The sequence below is a fragment of the Vicugna pacos genome, chromosome 9 (assembly GCF_048564905.1).
Source record: "Vicugna pacos chromosome 9, VicPac4, whole genome shotgun sequence".
NCBI classification, from domain to species: Eukaryota; Metazoa; Chordata; class Mammalia; order Artiodactyla; family Camelidae; genus Vicugna; species Vicugna pacos.
Genome location: NC_132995.1, coordinates 27,520,321 through 27,539,238, shown reverse-complemented (window position 1 = coordinate 27,539,238; position 18,918 = coordinate 27,520,321). Strand labels below are relative to the sequence as shown.

The 18,918-nt window shown below is 40.2% G+C and overlaps 1 protein-coding gene across 7 annotated transcripts in view; it reads right to left on the bottom strand.

The window, feature by feature from the left end:
- TENT4B (terminal nucleotidyltransferase 4B) overlaps positions 1-18,918 on the bottom strand; it is a 61,373-nt gene that overhangs the window by 6,077 nt on the left and 36,378 nt on the right. For 6 of the 7 annotated variants that reach the window (XM_072967335.1, XM_072967336.1, XM_072967334.1 and 3 more), the window contains 10 exons: positions 12,622-12,745; positions 10,840-10,886; positions 9,284-9,404; positions 7,973-8,080; positions 5,750-5,878; positions 4,871-5,084; positions 3,507-3,633; positions 3,304-3,407; positions 3,013-3,200; positions 1,076-1,240 (listed from right to left, as the gene is read on the bottom strand). In XM_072967335.1, coding sequence (XP_072823436.1) covers positions 1,076-1,240; positions 3,013-3,200; positions 3,304-3,407; positions 3,507-3,633; positions 4,871-5,084; positions 5,750-5,878; positions 7,973-8,080; positions 9,284-9,404; positions 10,840-10,886; positions 12,622-12,745 — 1,327 coding nt within the window. The remainder of the gene's footprint in view (positions 1-1,075; positions 1,241-3,012; positions 3,201-3,303; positions 3,408-3,506; positions 3,634-4,870; positions 5,085-5,749; positions 5,879-7,972; positions 8,081-9,283; positions 9,405-10,839; positions 10,887-12,621; positions 12,746-18,918) is intronic. The other variant, XM_006207859.4, reaches the window with a different exon arrangement.

The window sequence follows — 18,918 nt, the reverse complement described above, 5'->3', positions numbered from 1 at the left end:
ACTCGGGGGGCTCTCATAACTAGGAAAATGCTGACTTACCTAGCAGGCAGAGAACGATGCTACAGGGGTTAACCCTCTAAAATGCTTACACTATTTATTTCATGGAAATACTGAAAAACGCAGACCACTTCTTCCATTAAGAAGCCTTGCCTTCTTAACAGAGAATATAAAATGTGACACTTTTCTTAAGGAACCTATCAGATGATACACCGCCTGATAAATGGCGTGACTGGAAGAAGCTCTGAGACAGGCAGGTGTGCTGCCAGGTCAGGGGTCATCACGGCTGGGTGGCCTTTCCTGCTCGCACCTGTCATTCTGGTTGCCATTTCTCAGTGAGTCAGTGTGCGGTGCTCATGACTAAGGCTATACAGAGTGGATTCTGTGAGTCGAGTCAGGCCTAACAGTCATCCCTACCGCCAAGGGGCCTTCCCCGGGGTCCCCGAGGTCCTGGGAGAAGGTGTGGGGGCCTCACATTGGAGCCCCGTGTGAAATGGCTTCTTCCCGTCATTTTGATTCATTACTCATGATTAACACAATTTTAGGCAAGTGAAAAACTTACAGGAGAGTATCTCTGCGGTCTTTTTAAGTCAAAGCTAAAGCTAATCAGCTGACATGGCTGAGTGCTGTCTGACCATTTTCAACACAGGCAACTAGGTATTTAATATTAAAATATAAAAAAGAATATGTACACAACACTATGAGGAGGTCATGCAAAAGCTTTATGTGAGTTTACTTCAAGTACAACTGAACTTTTTTATAACTTGAAGCAATTTTTTTCATGCTGAAATTGTAATAAGGTGGGTTGGCTGGGACATCTTGTAAGGACCAAGTCACCAGATTCCCACAAAAGTTTATGTTACAATAGTGTCTCACAAAGGTCCTCAGGACATCCTATTACGAGAAACACTGTCATGCATTGGAACCTCTTAGAACAAACTACATCTTCTTCTTTAACCTAGACCTTTCTTCAAACCCATAACATGCAGGTACATGTACGTTTGTATGTGTATGTACGAACAACACTCTAAACCGTCTACATTGAATACTAACAATGAAAAGCACAAATTCCACACACCTGGGATTTGTTGGTGCTGCTGGATGTGTTAGTGGTCTGGGTGCTCTGCACTTTCCCGACTGCCTGAGAGGACTCCAGGGACACATCTTGCGACCCTACTCGATTCCCAGTGGACGGACGGCAGAGCAGCTGTTTCGGGGTTTTGCAGGGTGTCGCATCGGAATCCTAACACAAGTCACATGAGTTACAACGTGACGCAGTGATAATTTAGATATTCAACACTAAGAAAGGAAAAGGACTTCAGCTAAGCACTCTCTGGACTAAGTTTAAACATTTGGGAGTTAAAGGGAACACACCCCGGAATTTATAAAATTAACTGCTTAAGTCTTCCTCCAAACATTTAAAGTAGCTTATTTTATCAGAGGGTTTCTGTTCATTGTTAAATCCATTGCCCACGCCTGACCTTGTTAATCGGCCTTGAAGGAGCTCATGGAGGTCCAAGTTTATCTGCATTTTTAATTACAGAAAATGAACCATGGTATAATGGAAAAAGCATGGTAAAGAGTGAGGGCATAGGCCCCAGGCCCTGATTCAATGTCTTCAATCAAATATAATACAATCAGTTTAAGAGGCTCAATCTCTGAGAGTCTGCAATAGCAAATCAGCACTCCCCCCAACCACACACCGTGTGGACAGGGACTTCCCTCCCCAGAGACACTGGGCTGAGCCCCACCTGCTTCTGGGCTGCTTGGGCCTTGACTGCTGCTCTTTCCTCAGGTGTATCCTTTGCCCTCACACTCCACCCAGCATCTCAGAGGCACACTCTTAGTCCCTAATGCTCCCCTTCAAGGCCGTCTCTGCTTCCGCCCCACTGTGTCTGTGACATCCAGCCCAGCATTCTGTCCCCCATAGGTCCGCTCTCTGAACCAAAATGGTACGCAGGTAGATTCTGCACATGAGGATTTATGACTCCATTATGATAAATGGTCGTCATCAACAACATAAAATTATGTCTCCTCCATGTTGAGATTATTTTATGTCAGACACTCAATAAAATCAAAATTCAAATAACAGGTAAGTCCATTTTAGACGTCGATTTTAAATTAGCTCAGAATTAACCCTGATGAGGATAAGTACCTACAAGGTATAACTGAAGCTAAAAATTTAACCAGGATAAGACAGACAGTAGGTTTGGCATGGCCAGGGCATGGGGGAAGGGAAGAATGGTTGGGGACTGCTAATAGATTTCCTTGTGGAGTGATGGAAATCTCCTGGAATTAGACGGTGGTGACCACATGGTTGTATAATATTGTGAATATACTAAAAACACTTGAGCTGTACATTTTAAAATGCTGAACAAAAGAGTGCATATCTCACTTAAATGAAGTTCTGGAACAGATAAAACTAATCTATTGTATTAGAAAATCACAATAGTGGTTACCTCTGAGGGTAAGATTGGGGATTGACTAGAAAACATCACGAGGAAGCTCTCTGGGGTGACAGTAACATTCTATGTCTTGTTAGGATCTGGGGTCACACATGTGTATGCATTTGTTAAAATCTGGTAAACGTACAATCAAGATTTCCTTATATGTCAATTTTATAGCAAAAGAAGAACGCTGGACAAATACTGAACTCTGGTTAATGATGAGCACACTACAGTGCTTTGCAGGAAGTGTGCTGATGTCTGCAATACTTTGAAATGTACCAAAGAATAAGAAGAACGGATGCATGGGTGGCCAGCTGTGTGCTAAGCAAGTAAAATGGTAATGGTGGAGTCTAGCGGTGGTGTATGTGAATGGTCACTAAAATTCTTTTACTTTTGCTGTATGCTTCAAGTTTTGAATACAATGTTGACAAAAAGTACAGTCATTAAAATTACTAAAATTTCCCAGGAACAAGTAAGAAAACAAGTTAGCTCTAGCTCTCTAGACAATTACCCCCAACAACAGACGCCCTAAGGGTCTAGGTTTAGAAAGCCACGTCATCATACTTACGACATCACTAGAGCTGGACTGCGTGGCAGAAGAGGAAGACACTGGACCTGATGAAGAGTTTGAAGAGTGTTTACTAAGAGACTCCGAAGCTTTACTTCTACATTTTCCAAGGGCTTCATTTTCTTCAGATAGATTATTATTACATTTATCTAACTGCTGAGAATCTACTATCAAGGTAACACCATTTCCTGAAAGAGTGGCAAAAGATTGGAAAACGTTTCTTCCCGTTAAGCACACACAACACAGAAAAGCCTCTAATACTCAGTCAATCGATCAATGAAAAACTCTTACCATTGCACGAAGGCTCAGGCCTATTCTGCAAGCCCCACTGCTTTGATATCCAATCTCTATACGTGGCAACTTCGTCCGTTACTCTAATTATTCTACCTAATATGCTGCATGTGTTTAAAAAAAAGAGGGGAGGCACATTAATTTGAAGATAAGAAGCCGTAACCAATTTTGACCCAATGAGCTGATTTTAGTTAAATTTTTACCTCTCCGTCTCATTGTTGGGATAGTACTTTGCTATTGGCGATACAGCATGACTCAAAACAACGTAGGCATAATCAAAGGCCTGTTTCACTTGCATGGCCCCATATGAACTCCTTCCAACATCATTACCTTTAAAAGAAATGTATACATAAGATAGTAAAATTCACCGTTACTTAACATGAACTAAACGTTCACGGACCCTCTCCTGGGAGAGCAAGAGCGATCGCCAGCCTGCTAGAGCTGCACTCAGAACCTGAGCTGTCGGTAGGCCCTGCGGCTCCCCGGGCTCTGAACGTGGGTATCACACATAAGTATGTTATTACAGCAGACAAACTGCCTAAGTGTATTCTGGCCCAAAAGGGACTGTCTCATACACAGTCATGCAAATAAAAGAACTGCCTGTTCTCTCCTAAGAGTGAAACCAAGCTAAATTAGAAACATCTATTTTTTGTTTGTTAGCTATATAAATATCTTCTACACTTAAATTATAAGCTCTGAGGAAGCAAGGACCATCTCACTGAAAAATCTGTGTGTCCTTTACATAGAGGAGGCACCCAATGAACATTTCCTCAATGAATAAACACACAGGACTGTTAATGCTTATAAGATGGCTCATTAAGCCAGCAAAGGGCTCCTGAACAGCCACTCTCTCTCTTAACTCCCTTTCCTTATTCATATTTAAAGTCAAAACATTAAAGCAAATGACTCAAGCATTTTCACTGAAGTCTGATAACAGAGAATATAAATATTTTACAATTATATCAGGAAAAAAAATATTGGCTAGAAAAACTAAGACACGAGCAAGCAAACAGCTTCATGTAAACACGAAAGGAATTCATTTTCTGCTCACTTTCAAGCCGACATAAAGCTGGAAAAAGTACAAGAACACTATGCAAAATTAAAGAGGAAAGAAGCGGCCCCAAAGGAACATCAGCTGTCTCTTTCTCTCGTGAATTCTGAGATGTATCAGTGCACTCACTGCCTCTATGGGCTGCAGAATCCTCACTTGAAACCCTGGCTGACCACTGGTTAGAATCAGGACCAGTGAGGACTCAAGAAAGAAGAAAATGGCCACCAAATTGAATGTGCACAAACTCACCCAAACAGCTGGTACCTATTTTCTTTTGCCTTTAAGAGTCAAATGGATTCTACTCCCTGCTTCTCTAGAAGTATATGACATGTTTTTATGGTGTGTGTGTGTGTGCATGTTCATGTGTTTCCTTATAAAATATTTCAGTGAAAACAGGATGACTACAATTAGAAGTTAATCCTTAATTTTTCATTTTTCACCATCATTTAAAGTACAACATGGTGACTGATAACGCCCTTTTCTTTGAATGCCCACAAATTTACCTAAATTCAATACCTGGTTGTAAGGGATCTTCAATATAAAGCATTGACGGCCTGTAGCCATCCAGCATATTTTTCTGTACTTCATCTTTGGCCACATAGGAACCACCATCCTTTATCCGGATGCCGGTCTTTAAATAATTGAAGTGTCGTCCATATAATTCAAAAAATTCTATTAAGAGAACACCATAGTTCGTGTTGGGGATGCAAGCGTCTTCCCTGGGATGTAACTGAAAGGAGAAGAAAAAAGTTTCATTGGACTTTCTCTACATTATCAAGGTCACCACAGGCGAACAGCAATAGGAACAGCGCTTCCATCAGAGACAACACTAAAGCCCTGTGGGTGTGGCACTGGCGCGGGACAACTTCTAAGGCTGAATTTTACAGCTTCCCTAGGATGCCGACAGGGCTGGCTTGGCCCAGCATCAGGGAAGTCTTTCTGATTCACGAGCGGAGTCAGCAGTTGGCGACAATACACTACACAACTATGCTCGTTAATGGTATTAAGACTTCTAACTTATCTCAGACAGAAAGTCTCAATTCCAGCTAAACTTACAAGATTACTTACAAGACATTCTCATTTTTGGTATTTATATTACTATCATGCTGATGGAAACCACACCATACCTTCGCAAATTAAAATTTGTAGTGAAAAGTCTCAAAAATAGTAGAACACACAGGATTAAAAACAAACAAAAATATTCTTTCCTAGGGATTTTAAAATACTTATTTGCTAAATTATAAAAAGGTACCCAGTTTAATGGGAAAAGTAATAAGCAAGCAAGGGAATCACTGATTTAGAGCTTGATTTAAATTTTTTCCAAAATGATTCCCGACTGATTTATTAAAAAAAAAAAATTCAGTGTGCAAAGCATGGTATAATCATACAACTTACCTGAAGGAAACTGACTGCCATTAAAAAGAGACTATAAGAACCAATTCCACCTGTAAATACTTCATTAAGGTCCCTCTGTAATAAGAACTGTTTCAATACTAACACCAAGTATGGCAATACAGGATATTTCTGAAAAAGAAAATCACATGTTCAATGAAATCCTACATCAGCAACAGCTCTAAGCATTAACAGCACAATGGTCTCTAAGAAAAAGCTGGTTCTTACACTACAAACTTCAGTGGAGATGCATAAAATACTTAGTTTTCTATTTTTAAAAGCAAGCTATAAAAAAGTAAGCTACAAGTAATTCAGGATTTTCTCCTTATATCTAAACTCTAAAACATGTAGTTGTAAGTAACAGCCCCCAAGCACTCAGTACGGGACAGGAAACACTGGCAGTGCTCACTGACGGCCATCACCGGGTAATATTCAATTGTAAACAGGTAAAACACACAGTCCAGGACAATGTCTCAACTCTTCAAGCGCCGAATCGGGATTTTAAAGAATCATGTTTTGTAGGTGGCACTCCACCAGGCAGACCAGGGTCCTTCAGATGACCCTGCACAGCCCGGGGGCGGGAGCGCTCGTGTCTGCAGCCTCCCGTGCAGGCAGGCGAGCCCACAGACCCACCTTCCGTGCTTCACAAACAAGGGTGAGAAGGTCCACGCTAGCAAATGTGGACAGCATGGGTCCATCTTTCACTCACACACGTACTCCTTAAGTCGCTCCACAAGCCAGGCCCTCGGCCAGGGACAAAGGTAGACAAAGCAGGTACAAACACCTGGAAAGGAGTCTTAACAGCCGCTGCCGGGGGCAGCAGAATTACTAGTGATTTCTACTCTTTTCTTGACACTTACACAATGAAAACAAACTGCTTCCACAAGAAATAAAGAAGCTTATACTTTTGCAAATATGTCAAAGTAAGCAAGTATGAGAAATAAAAATGTGGAGAAATAACCATTTGTAAACATTACAGTTGAAGTCAGAAATAGTTTCTTTACATCCTCTGACCCAGAAATTCCACTTCTAGGATCCTTCCTACAAACAATTCATTAGCGTAAAGGAAGATGTAGGCATGCAAGGATGCCCATCGAGCACTTTTTGTAACAGCAAAAGACCCTGGAAGTGCTGCGCAAAGCCTGACACAACCTAACAAAGGTCAACCGTGCAGTCAATGAAAAGATGATGGAAACCTGTCTACGCCAATACGAAAAAACTTCCAAAATGTTAAGTTAAAAAAAAAAACTATAGACCATGTGTATATAGTGTGCTATTGTGTTTGCTGAAAATTTCAAGAAGAGGATAAAAAAGCAAAGAAAAAGGTTGATGATGGCAAATCCTGTAAAGCTGATCTAAGCATATAAGGTATAAGGGTGACGTGCTTTTCACTTCCTTTTTAAATTGGTAAATTTTTACCATGCATACTATTCTCAATTTTTAAAAAAATGTTTCTTTTCTGGTAAAAAGAAAATTTACACAAACCCAATACCTCCAAAAGAGTGGGATTATGGATAATATTTCTTTTCTTGTTCTGTTTTTCTGTATTGTGCACGTTTATACAAGAATGTAATGTTTACCACACGACGAAACAGTTAAAATTTTTTTCTTATATAAAAAGAAGAAGGTAACTTAAAGAGCTGCTAAAGAAAAAATTGTGGAGAGAAAAGATGTTCCACATAAACCAAAGCAGTTCACAGCTTTGGTTCAGGGAGAGAAAAGCTGATGCATCAAGCATGCGAAGTGTTCTGAAGATGATGCTGACCAATTCTCCCCTATACTGGGAGAAAACAGAACAAGTGGAAACAGATGCAAACCACTCCAAGGTAAAGTAAGGACACCTGCAGGGCCTATCTTACAGGTGAAGCCTGGAACAGGCTCCCTGAAGAGGGGCTTAATCTGCACTCTTGGAGACTGAAAGGAGACACGAATCAACTGTGCAGCAGGACTCAGCCCTAGTCTCCCTAAGAGGAAGGACCTAGAGCAGAGAAGTTCTTCAAAAGCTTCCTCAACCCTTAACTCTTATTGAGGTCACATTATAAATTACTGATTATTACAAGCAGATTCAAGGAAAGTAAAACCACTGCACTGAAAAGAAGCACTTGTCTGTAATGCAAATACAAAAATAGTTTAGCCAAGTATCTCAGACCACCGCCACAACGGAATCTCAAAACACAGCTCTATTTCTAATAGTTTTCACTGAATAAACACTATAAATTCTCTGACCTTGGTAAAATCTTTGATGAGGTCAGCTGCTCTCACGCCATTCTGTACATTAAAGCTGATATCAACTTTCACTTCGGTAAATGAATCTGTTAATTTAATAATAGGTACCTAGGAAGAGAAGAAAGGTAAAATTTAAATACTTTCACCAAATTAAAATGACAAAATCAGAGAATGGAAGGTTACCAGACTTACAGTCTTGACTTCCTCATGAGGACAGTAAAACACTAAGTGTTCTGAATCCTACCACAGTGGACTTGGCTTTCTAGATACTTTACGTTACATACTTAGCATTTAACCTCTTACAATATATTTTGTAATTTCTATTGATCAAGAATTTTGGAATCAGCTTGTGGCAATAAATATAATGAAGCCAACAACAGATAAATGACATAAACCATCATATATCAATTTCAGGGTATTACTATGAGTCAATAAATTACATAATTACACAAATTAAAAAAAAAAGAATTTTGGAATCAGGTAACAGAAACCTTTCTCAACATTACCTACTCTGGAACAGTTTCCAACTCAAGAAGATCAAGAATTATGAATGTCAGTTCATAGCATCAAGCTGTTTCCAATAAAGAAACTGCTAGTCACACACAGTAGTTCACTGGCATTATTGGTCAGCTTTGCAAACAGCCCAAGAAAACAACAAGAGAACTTAAAAAATAAGAATTACTCTAAAATGAAAAATGATAGAATGATTTAACGCGGTATCAGGAATTCATAAATAAAAAAAAAAAGCCCTATTTGCATCATGCATTAGAAGACTCAGGCCAGCAAACTCCATGTACAGAACTGGATTTCCAAACTAACAGCTTTTAATAAAAAACACAAGTTGTTTTGCTCTAATAAAACCTAATATGCAAAAAATCCAAACTTCTAAAATATTTTTATTTATTTCTAGAATGAGCTTCCACAAAAAAATTTTAATGCCCATTCTACTAGTTAAAATATGATTTGATTTACAAAATTTCAATTATATACAATTTTTCAAGGATACAAAATCTGACAGAATAGAAGAGCAATATCTTCTATGTAACTATAAACTTTTTAATAATACATATTAAAAAACTCTATCATGAGTATTATGTATGATAAAATTAAGTAACATTTTTTAAAGAAATGTGTAACCAGAACAATTTGTCTCACAAACGAAACTTTCTGTGTTCAAACATTACGATCATTAACAAAAGGAAAGAATCATTCACTCATAATATGACTGTGTTCACCAAAATTAAGTTTCAATTTTACAAGTTTCATGCGTAAGTAATTAGAGAGTTTAAGATAAAACACTGAAGCACTTACAGTTGCTTTGTCTAGAACTTTCACCGAATCCTCATCTGCAACCTTATGCTTCCGAAGAGCCTCTTCCAGGGTCCAGAGGGGCAGATTCTCCCACTTCCCAAACACCACAAGATCGATGTCACTGAACACAGAGTACACACAAGAGGTGTTTAAAGAAGCAATAGACTGTACTTACTTGAACTTACATTCAGGCTACAGACTGCAAGTTAGTACCATGAAAACCTATTTCTCACCCTGCCCAAGGAAGACTGAATGTGTTGGTGAGGACTGTTTTTCAGAGGGGAAGTGGAGGTTGGTGATTTTAACAACCTCCTCCTTCTCGTAGACATTTCACGAGTGATGCTGAAAGAAGTAAAACCTCAGAAACACCAGTTAATGTTTCCTGTGCATAAGTTCTTCCGGTACTAAAAAATTTAAGACCTTGCAAGTGAATGAGATTAACGGTGACTTAGATTATTAAGTATAAAAAGCAAGACGCTGGCAGTGTATCTAGTATGCTACTATCTGTGTAAAAAGGGAAGAAAACATACATTTCCTTTTATATGCATATAATATTTCTGGAAGAATAAGCAGGAACTAACTGGTAACAGTGGCTCCTCCAAGGAGAGAAACTGGGGACAGAGGTGGGATCTAGACTTTTCACTGTAATTATTTTTGTGCCCTTTTCAAATCTGAAATAGGTGAAGGCACTACTTGTTCGTAAAATTTAATTACATTTTTAGAAAGAATGACTCAGGGTTTTGCTGAAGCTCAGAATCTAAGTAAGAAAAAATATTAATGAACTCAAAGTTTAATATTTTATGGCTTTTGTGGGCCTAGGGCAGCCATGGGAAGAATGGAAATTGTTGGGACCCATCCACTTGAACGCATTTTAAGTTTGAGTAAAGTAGATCAAATTAAGCTCAAATGAAAAACATAATGGATGCCTACAGTTAATCATGCTGTACTGTGCACTTAAACATTTGTTAAGAGGGTAAGTCTCACGTTGAGTGCTCTTCCCACAATAAAAACAAAATCAAAACAGGATGAAATGTTTTGGCTTTGTAAAGACCACAGCATTTCAATTTTTAGAGACAGGTATTCACCCCTCAAGGAAGCCTTCCCACTCCCCAAAAGGGCCCCCAACACACACACCCCACCCTCACGCTCAGCTACGGGTCAGACTGAAATAAACAAGGGGCCTGAAAAGATCAAGACTTTCCTGAAAGAAGAGTTTGCACCTGCACTTCTGGGCCAGAAGGCTGGAACAGCAGCTAACAGCATGAGTTTTTAATAAAAAATGAGAGACCTGGCATTCCAGAGTATACAAAGTTCTACAGCTTAATCAGGTGTTTTGCCGTAATATTACATTAACATCTGTGTTAGTGGGTTAAGTTATGGGATTGAACAGTTCTCTGCAGTGATATTCTACATCAAAGTAATTTAAATAAAATATAGGTAAGTGAATTTTTCTCTCATAAATCTGTTTTGTTTCTACTCTTAACCCATTCAACAGTCAAAATGAATACACTCTAGAAAAATGCACAATCCCCTGAAAGCTTCATAAATGTACTAACCTAGTAGGTAAATACAGGCCAGTTTTAAAACTTCCAAATATCTGGACCTGAAATAGAAAAAATTGTTATATTAAAATACCAGATGATAAACCACCAAAGCTATGGAGAAATGTGGGGGTTTGCTACCCTCTACTGGTATATTTTAGTACTACAAGAGCGTTTTTTTCCTCTAACACCCCGCTTTCATGAGTTGGGATCCTGTATCTCACAAGTAGACATTTGGAATATGGTTTAAACTTATTAGGTTCAAATATCAAACACGTATACTAAAATAGAAACCTTTCAAAAGTAAAGTTCAGGTCACTAATGTTCCCATATAATCCAGAGACACGATCACAAAGCCGTAATCTTTGTTCTCTAAGAGGAAGTCTTGTAGATTACTGAATTAGGGTCAGACTACTTCAGCTGCAGGACAAGTCCCAGCCTGTAGGCCATCTCTGCAGAGAACACCAGGCAGCTGGCATTACAACATCACGCTGGGCATAAAGCTAGGACACATCCTGCTCCAACCCACGGACAACAGTGGGAAGACTCAGGCAGGTGTGTGTACGTGAGTAATTACAATAAAGGACGAACGATGGAAAAAGCTCAACTTCTGAGGTGAGGTGGACGCAGGAACCTGATCAGAGCCTCGTGTTACTCATCTGCAAAAACAATTATAGATAAAATCCCCCACCTCAGAAGTAGGACGACTGATTTAGATGAGGGTTTCTCAATTCAGCACTCCTGACATTTGGGACAGATCATTCTTTGTGATGAGAGGCCGTCCTGCACACGGTATGACGTTCAGCAAGCTCCTTGGCCTCTGCTCACTATATGCCAGGAGCACCTCGCCAGGCATGATAATCAAAAGTGTCTCTGACATTGCCAAATGCCTCCTGGGGAGCAAACGTGTCCCCAGTTGAAAGCTGCTGATTTAGATCACACAAGAGAAACAATGGGACACACAGCTGCTCAGTAAAACACTGGTGTCCTCCCCTCTTCCCTGTACCTTCAGTATCTTATTTGAAGCTTCTTTGTTTTGCCAATTGGACCAAAAACACTTCCCTGTTTTTGCCTTCACTACCCCAAGGCAGAGTCTAAAGAAAAGCTCTATAACAAAGCATAATGGACTCTAATTAAAAGTTACTTCTTTGAATCCACAAAGTTGGAGAACAGACCCTCAAAGGAGCCCTAAAAAGTGTGCGTCTGCAATAAGAACCACAAATAAGAAGAGGAAATCTTGGCTAAAGGTTTTATTCACTGGGTGGGGAGAGCTGTACTGGGAGACAAGGAGTGGTTAGAAAGAGAGAAGGAAAGTTTCAGGAGAGCAGAACACACACCTGCGTTAGCCTATGAAAATGAACTTCCAGTGACATAAGAGATTCCTACCTGACATCTTCATTCAGCTATAAACAATTACATGTTTATACCAGCAGGCTGGAACAAAATAGTAACGGGGTTCTGATACATCACATTCAAACAACGGACTACTCCAACGAGGCCTGATCTATCTTTCTTCTCTTTGTATGAGTGATTCTTAAATACACCTTGCCTTTAGTAGTTGCTACTCAGTACTGCAAAGAGTTTAAGTAAGTCATGTGATTCAATGCACATAATTAGGAAGCCCAAAATTCTAAAGGCTGAAGAAAATTGTTTGCTTTTAAAATTTCATTAGACCACAACCCTAAGGATGCACATGCACCTGCATGTGAGGGCTGCGAGTGGGATGTGGACACATGATCTCCATCCTGCAGACAGGGGTATTACCCTAAGCACCCAGCTACCCAGACAGGTACTCACGTCAGCGCTGGGCCAGAGCTCCTTAATCACACTCTCGATCCTGTTCACCACCTCCATCCGCATCTTCTCCTCCTCTGGTCTCGGAGACATGTATTCATAAAAATCACTGATTTCTTCATGCAGACTGAAGAAAAACGGCAGGAAAGTTAGTGTGGGCAGAGCCAATCTAATGAGAAATCATTATCTTAAATAATCTTATCTAATTAAGTCTTGTAACTTAGCTGATGATTTTATATTCATAGATTTCTCACCTTAAGTGTTAATATTACAGTTCATAAGCAGCTAAAATGGGAACGTACAAAATTTAATCAAAGATGCCAAAATAATTAAATAAGAAATTCCAAATTCCAATAATTCTTAATGGAAGTGTACTGGTAGCTCTCACAGCACTTTATTATCTGCCTGTGCAAAATACTTGCTAGATGCTGGTGATTTAAACATTTTTTAAATTTCAAGAGTAAAGCTTGGCTTATCTTTTTTTTTTCTTCCCTTTTTTTTAATTGACTTTATTTCTTAATAGCCTGTTTCCAATAAGCCCTAATATGCAGGTATAATATAATCAATTACACAGTTACACACATACACCACACATGTACGTCTGACTAACTAGAGAAAGACTGTTTTAATGCTTCCAGCACCTGGCAACTCAGCAATTTAGGCCAAAATATTCTACTCTGATGCTCAAGTTAGGGCTTAATATGGGGACATGTGAGAACTGGGTTTGCAGTGCTTTTTAAAAATTCTTTCTAGCCTCACTTTAAAATAATCAGTGGTGCCCGCTTACAATTTCTAATCACAGATTCTGCTTATATGGTGCTTACCCAATGAGCACATCTTTCTGGTTAGTAGCAAACTCTAGGCTAAGTGCAACTCTTTAACCAAGAAAGCAGAGCCCCAGGAGGAAAGGTCACACGGGAATGGATTTTGCAGCTCAAAGCCCCTAAAACTATCATAGCTTTACTGCATTTGTGGACATGGTGAGTGATTTGAGGAAAAGAAATGTTCTGTGTAGTGATAGGAATAATGAGCTGCAGCCCTGAAACATCTCATAATAGCTTCTCCTTACTGACATCAGCCCACTGCATCCCTCCGTTTTTCCCTAATAATCAGGGCATCAGGACCCTCCCATCTTCAGTAGTTTCAAATTCTGTAATTTAGGGTGTATCTGGGGGGGGCGGTGTGAGTGTACAATTTACACAAAATGCCTGGCCTCTGTCTTTACACTTCTGATCTAACAGACCTAAACACAAAACGATATGAATCCAGGTGACACAGACAAGCTTCCTGGCCGTGGGGACTGGCCCTCTTACCCCTCTGTAATCCATTCCTCACGGGAGCAAAACAGCACGTATTTCATAATGTTTGCTGAATGAATTAGGTGTCAAATGAATAGGTTAGCCGCGAATATCTCCAAAGACCTGAAAAGAACAGCTGGCAGACGAGGCTCCATGAAGGAGCTAAAGACTCCCAGAGACCAAGAGGTACGAGGCTCACTCAGGGGGCACTGAGCAAAGCGCACAGCCCATGGCACACGGAGGAAGAGAAGCACCGGGGAGGAAGGCAGGCGCCAATGACGGCGGGCTTTGAGTGACAAGCTAAGTTCAGACTTTTCCCTGTGGCAACAGGGAACTATTTCAATGCCTCTGAGAAAGACTAGGGAAAGACTGATTTCAAAAATGGAGCATTTTAAGATTCGTCTGGCAATGGTGCAAACTATAGACTGGCAGAGAAACAAGACTGGATGCAGAGAATGGCTCGTAAATTACTGCAGCTATAGAAGGACTGAATGAAGGAAGAGGAAAGAAATGGGCTCCAGAAACAACACACACACACACACACACACAATATGGCTGGGCCGCAGGACACAACCAGCAAAGGGAAGAGAGGAGTGAGGATGCCTGCATGGGGTGAGGCCCGAGGGGCTGGGGGAATCAATGAACAAGATGAAAGGAAAAACTAAGTAGGCTGGCTAATGAGCTGAATGTAGTCAATGACTCCTGTAGAACAGAAGAAGATGAAAACAGCATTCCTTATCAAACTGGGACAACTGTGAAGAGCTACCATTAGGAGGAGAAACAAGTATAAAATGGAAGGAAATCTGTGAAACGTGGGTTGAACGCTGACGAGGAGGGACGCCCGGCTCCAGGTCGCTGGCGGTGAGCTGGGGAGAGGACAATCTCTCGGTGTCTCAGGCTAGCACAGGTGATGGACCAGGAAGCTGGGAGAGGGGCACTGTCAAACAGCAAAGGGTGCCAAGTGCCAGGGGGCAGCGTCCTGGGGGGCAGTGGCAGCAGAGCAGCCTTGAAGTAACGGAATCTGGAAGGAGGGATGTGCCCACAATTGCAAGCCCATTCAGATTCAGAACAGGTACAGGATTCACAGGAAGCCAGAAACATCAAGGGACCCAAAAAGGTTTTAAGAAGGGAGAAAAAAATGTCTAAGTCCCAGCCTCCACTGGCTATAATATTTAAAATGTGTCCAAGTATGCAATCAACAGTTTCTGCCTCTTGGGATGTTTTATTTTTAGACAGAGTCAAAAAACTTGAGTTTCAGACTCAGGCTCCGCCTGAGGGCAGCTGCGTTCCTTCTGAAAAGTGACTGGCACTTTCCAGCCTCGGTGTCCTCAGGCACAGCACAGGGGTTGGCAACCAGGAGCCTTTTCGGCCCTTAGTTTCAAACCCTGGGCCATTTGGTAAGGAATGATTTATAGCAGCCTTCTGCCCATCTGCTGTGCAATACTGCAGAAAAAATCAGATTTTAAAACTCCAGGGAGTTCTGCAGGTGAATCCAAAGACTCCCAGTGGAGTCCAGCCTTCCTTGGCATGCTTCTAGGTACCTTAAGATCTTCACCCTCTGATTTTTTTTTAAGCTTCCCAGGTTTTAATATATTCTCTAAGGTCACTGCCTTCAGCTTCTTAAAGACAACAGCTAAAACGATTAGACGTTAGAGAGTTTACAGCTTACCTTGCTCTTCTGCACTTTTGGCAAGGATGAGGACCACAAATAAACAACAAACAAATGAATTTCTTATCTAACTGGATCGTTTGCTATGAATTATCAGAGTTTATTTGTGATTAGAAAGCACATCACTCCAAAAGATTTCCATTTCCACTGGGAAAAAACCTCCTAAATTTCACTGTTAACCACTTTACAACGGCTCACTTACACATTTTCTAATTCAAATATAGGCCAAAAATATTAAGCCCAACTTCCAGTTAATCTTCAAGTCATATGAAACGGAATAGGAATTCATTCTCTAAACATCACCAAGTGCCAGTGCTCAAGGCATCAGAAAGATGGCCGGACACACATGATCCTTGCCCTGGGTAGTTTCCATCTAACGATGAAAACAAATACTCATGTGAAGCAGTTTCGTGATGTGTAATACGTATGTTCTGCACTGTTCCACCACAGGCAGGTTGCAGATGAACAGGAGTGCTGTTCAATGACCACAGCCGTGGGGAACACAAAGGGGTAGCCTTTCAGGGTAGTGAGGTCCCCATCACTACAAGTATAAATAAAGAAACTAGACAACCATGAAGCAAACAAAAGTCTTATAAAAGACTTCTGAACTTGGTAAAAAGTGGAGAAGATTCTAAAATTCCTGTTTATCACCAGGCTTCTAGGATTTTAATTTGCACATTAATTTGGAGGCAAGTTATTACAGGTTTATGAGGCAAACTCTTAAAACAAGATACCCTCAAGTTTACTATTCCAAGGAACCACCTTCCTATTTTGGAAAATGTGGTTCTACAGGTTATCCTATTTCTTTTATTGATTTGCAATTGTCATATTGGAAGGGAAAAGAGGAATAAGGGGAAAAAAGAAGGGCTATTAGAACAAAACCATACTTGAACAGTAAGAACAAGAGAACCCATCTCAGGCCTGCCAGGTCATCGCCCCACCCACACCTGACACAAACACCACTGCCCATCTCGTCTGCGCTTAACCAGCTACACGTAAAATGCTTAAAGAACTAAGTGAGAAATCTTGGTATGTTTAGGAAATAAACTTCCAGTAAAGATTTTTATATAGTTTGGAGAGGCCCTATCCCTGTGGGCTGCACAATTTTACTGGCACGGCATCATCTGTATCTAGGTGCTTTAAAAATCCTGAAGGAACTGAACCCCAGTTTTGGAGTGGCTACTACGTGCCTCGCACACTTTTGAGTGACATGACAACCTAATAAAGGCTGGAAACTAGAGAAACTCTGCAAGTTTACTTTCACATATTAATACAACTTTATGCCTCTGAGTTCAATTACCCAGAGAAAACTTCAGTTTTTCCCACACGTGGATCACAACTTAACATGATCAATGTGTTGTATGCCACATACCCAGCCTTGCAAGTTTCTTATCTTAAATTATAAAGTACACCTCTCCTGTGATCAAAATTCCTGACTACCAAAAATACAACATATGGATGTGTTTTTTTTAAAAGAAAAAGTGAGCAAGAAAACACATTTAAAGGAAAAGTATATAATAAAAATACATATAAAATAAGTGCCACTATATAACTAGAGAGGATGCCCCCAAAAACAACAAAAATAAATGAGAACCAAAATTAATTTGCTGGAATGAAATTTACATTAATCTCAAAGTTAATGATAACACAAAAATTTAATAAGACGAAGAAGACATAGCAATAAAAAACAGTGTCTATATTTTTAAAAGTACAACCTCACAGATAATTTAGGTCAAAATAGAGACAAGAAAAAGATCACTTTTTCTCTGAGAAAAGTTCTGCCAGAGTTAGGAAAAGCTAGAGTTTCAAAATGGCCCTCCAAGGCTCAGTTTCTCTAGCTATAAAAGGGAAGACCTGGCTTCACACTTTTTCAGTTGAGCTGGCAAGGGTGGGGCTGTGAGTCTCTCAGGAGCCTCTGTACCCTCAAAAACAGAGGCAACACGGCAGCCTCCCTGATGCCGCCAGGCCAATGACCCACTGCCGGCCCCTCTGCTCCACACCGCCCCCTGCAGCTCACCCAAAATCCGCTCAGGGGAACACTGCATCCTGAAGGACCCTTGCCCAGCTTGCAACATGCCCAAGGCCACTGTCACATCAAGGCCAAGCTTTCCAGTTTTTAGAACTGAAGTCCTCCTTAATTACTAACTTCAGACTTACGTGAAGGCATTGACAAAGTTCTCTTCAATTACTGTCAATGACAAGATATTCCCCTCCACAAAAATGTTAAGATTAATAATAACCAATTTTGACAAGGATATACAGAAAAGGCATTCACATGCTATGTGTAAAAATATAAATTACTACAACCTCTCCAGAGGTGGTTGTATTAATAAATGATAAATAACATTTATATAAATAATTTTTTAAATTCTCTTTTATTAAAACCACAATCTTGAAGAACATCTATCTGCACTCTCATGTTTCACGGCATTGTTCACAATAGCCAAGATACGGAAACAGTGCCAGTGCATACGGACAGATGAACAGACAAGGAAACTGTGGTATACACCTATAATGACAATAGATTTTATGTTGTGTTCTCACCACAAAACAAGTGAGGGGACATAAAGAAACTCTGGGAGGTGCTGGACACGTCTGTTACCTTGACTGTGCTGATGGTTTCATAGGGGTGTGCATATGTCCAAACTCACCAAGTTGAATATTCATATTAAATATATGAAGTTTTTTTCAGTATCAATTATAACTTCAATAATGCTGTTTAGAAACAAATCTCTTTCAGGGGAGAGTATAGGTCAGTGGTAGAGAGCATGCCTAGCATGCATGAGGTTCTGGGTTCAATTCCCAGTACCTCCATTAAAAAACAGACCTAATTACCTCCATCCCAACAATAAAAAATAAAAAATAAATTAAAAAACATATCCCTTTAATTTCATCCTCCAGAAACATTTCCAAGAGGGAACAAGGTTAGTCATCACAGCATGATTTGGGACACTAAATAATTTAGAAACAGTCTCAGTGTCCATCAATGGGATCCAATTAAATAATCAGAGGAGCACTCACTGGCCTTCTCTTCAATTACAGCCAATAACCCATTAAAAAGAATGAAGCAGAGCTATATAAACTGATGGAGAAAGACCTAAGATTTGTTAAATGTAAAAGAAAAAGTACAATGTGTTTAGCAAGATCCCTTTCATGTGCATTGAAAAGACACACACAAAGAACAAATAAAAACTGCTCACAGCAGGTTCCTCTTGCAGGGGGTGCAGTGGGGTGCTAAGGTCTGAGGTGCAAGATCTATATACGCTTTTGTACTGTTTGATTTTTTTCAAAAGCACGTAGGCACCAAGAAGTGAGTAACAGCAAGCCCTAGGG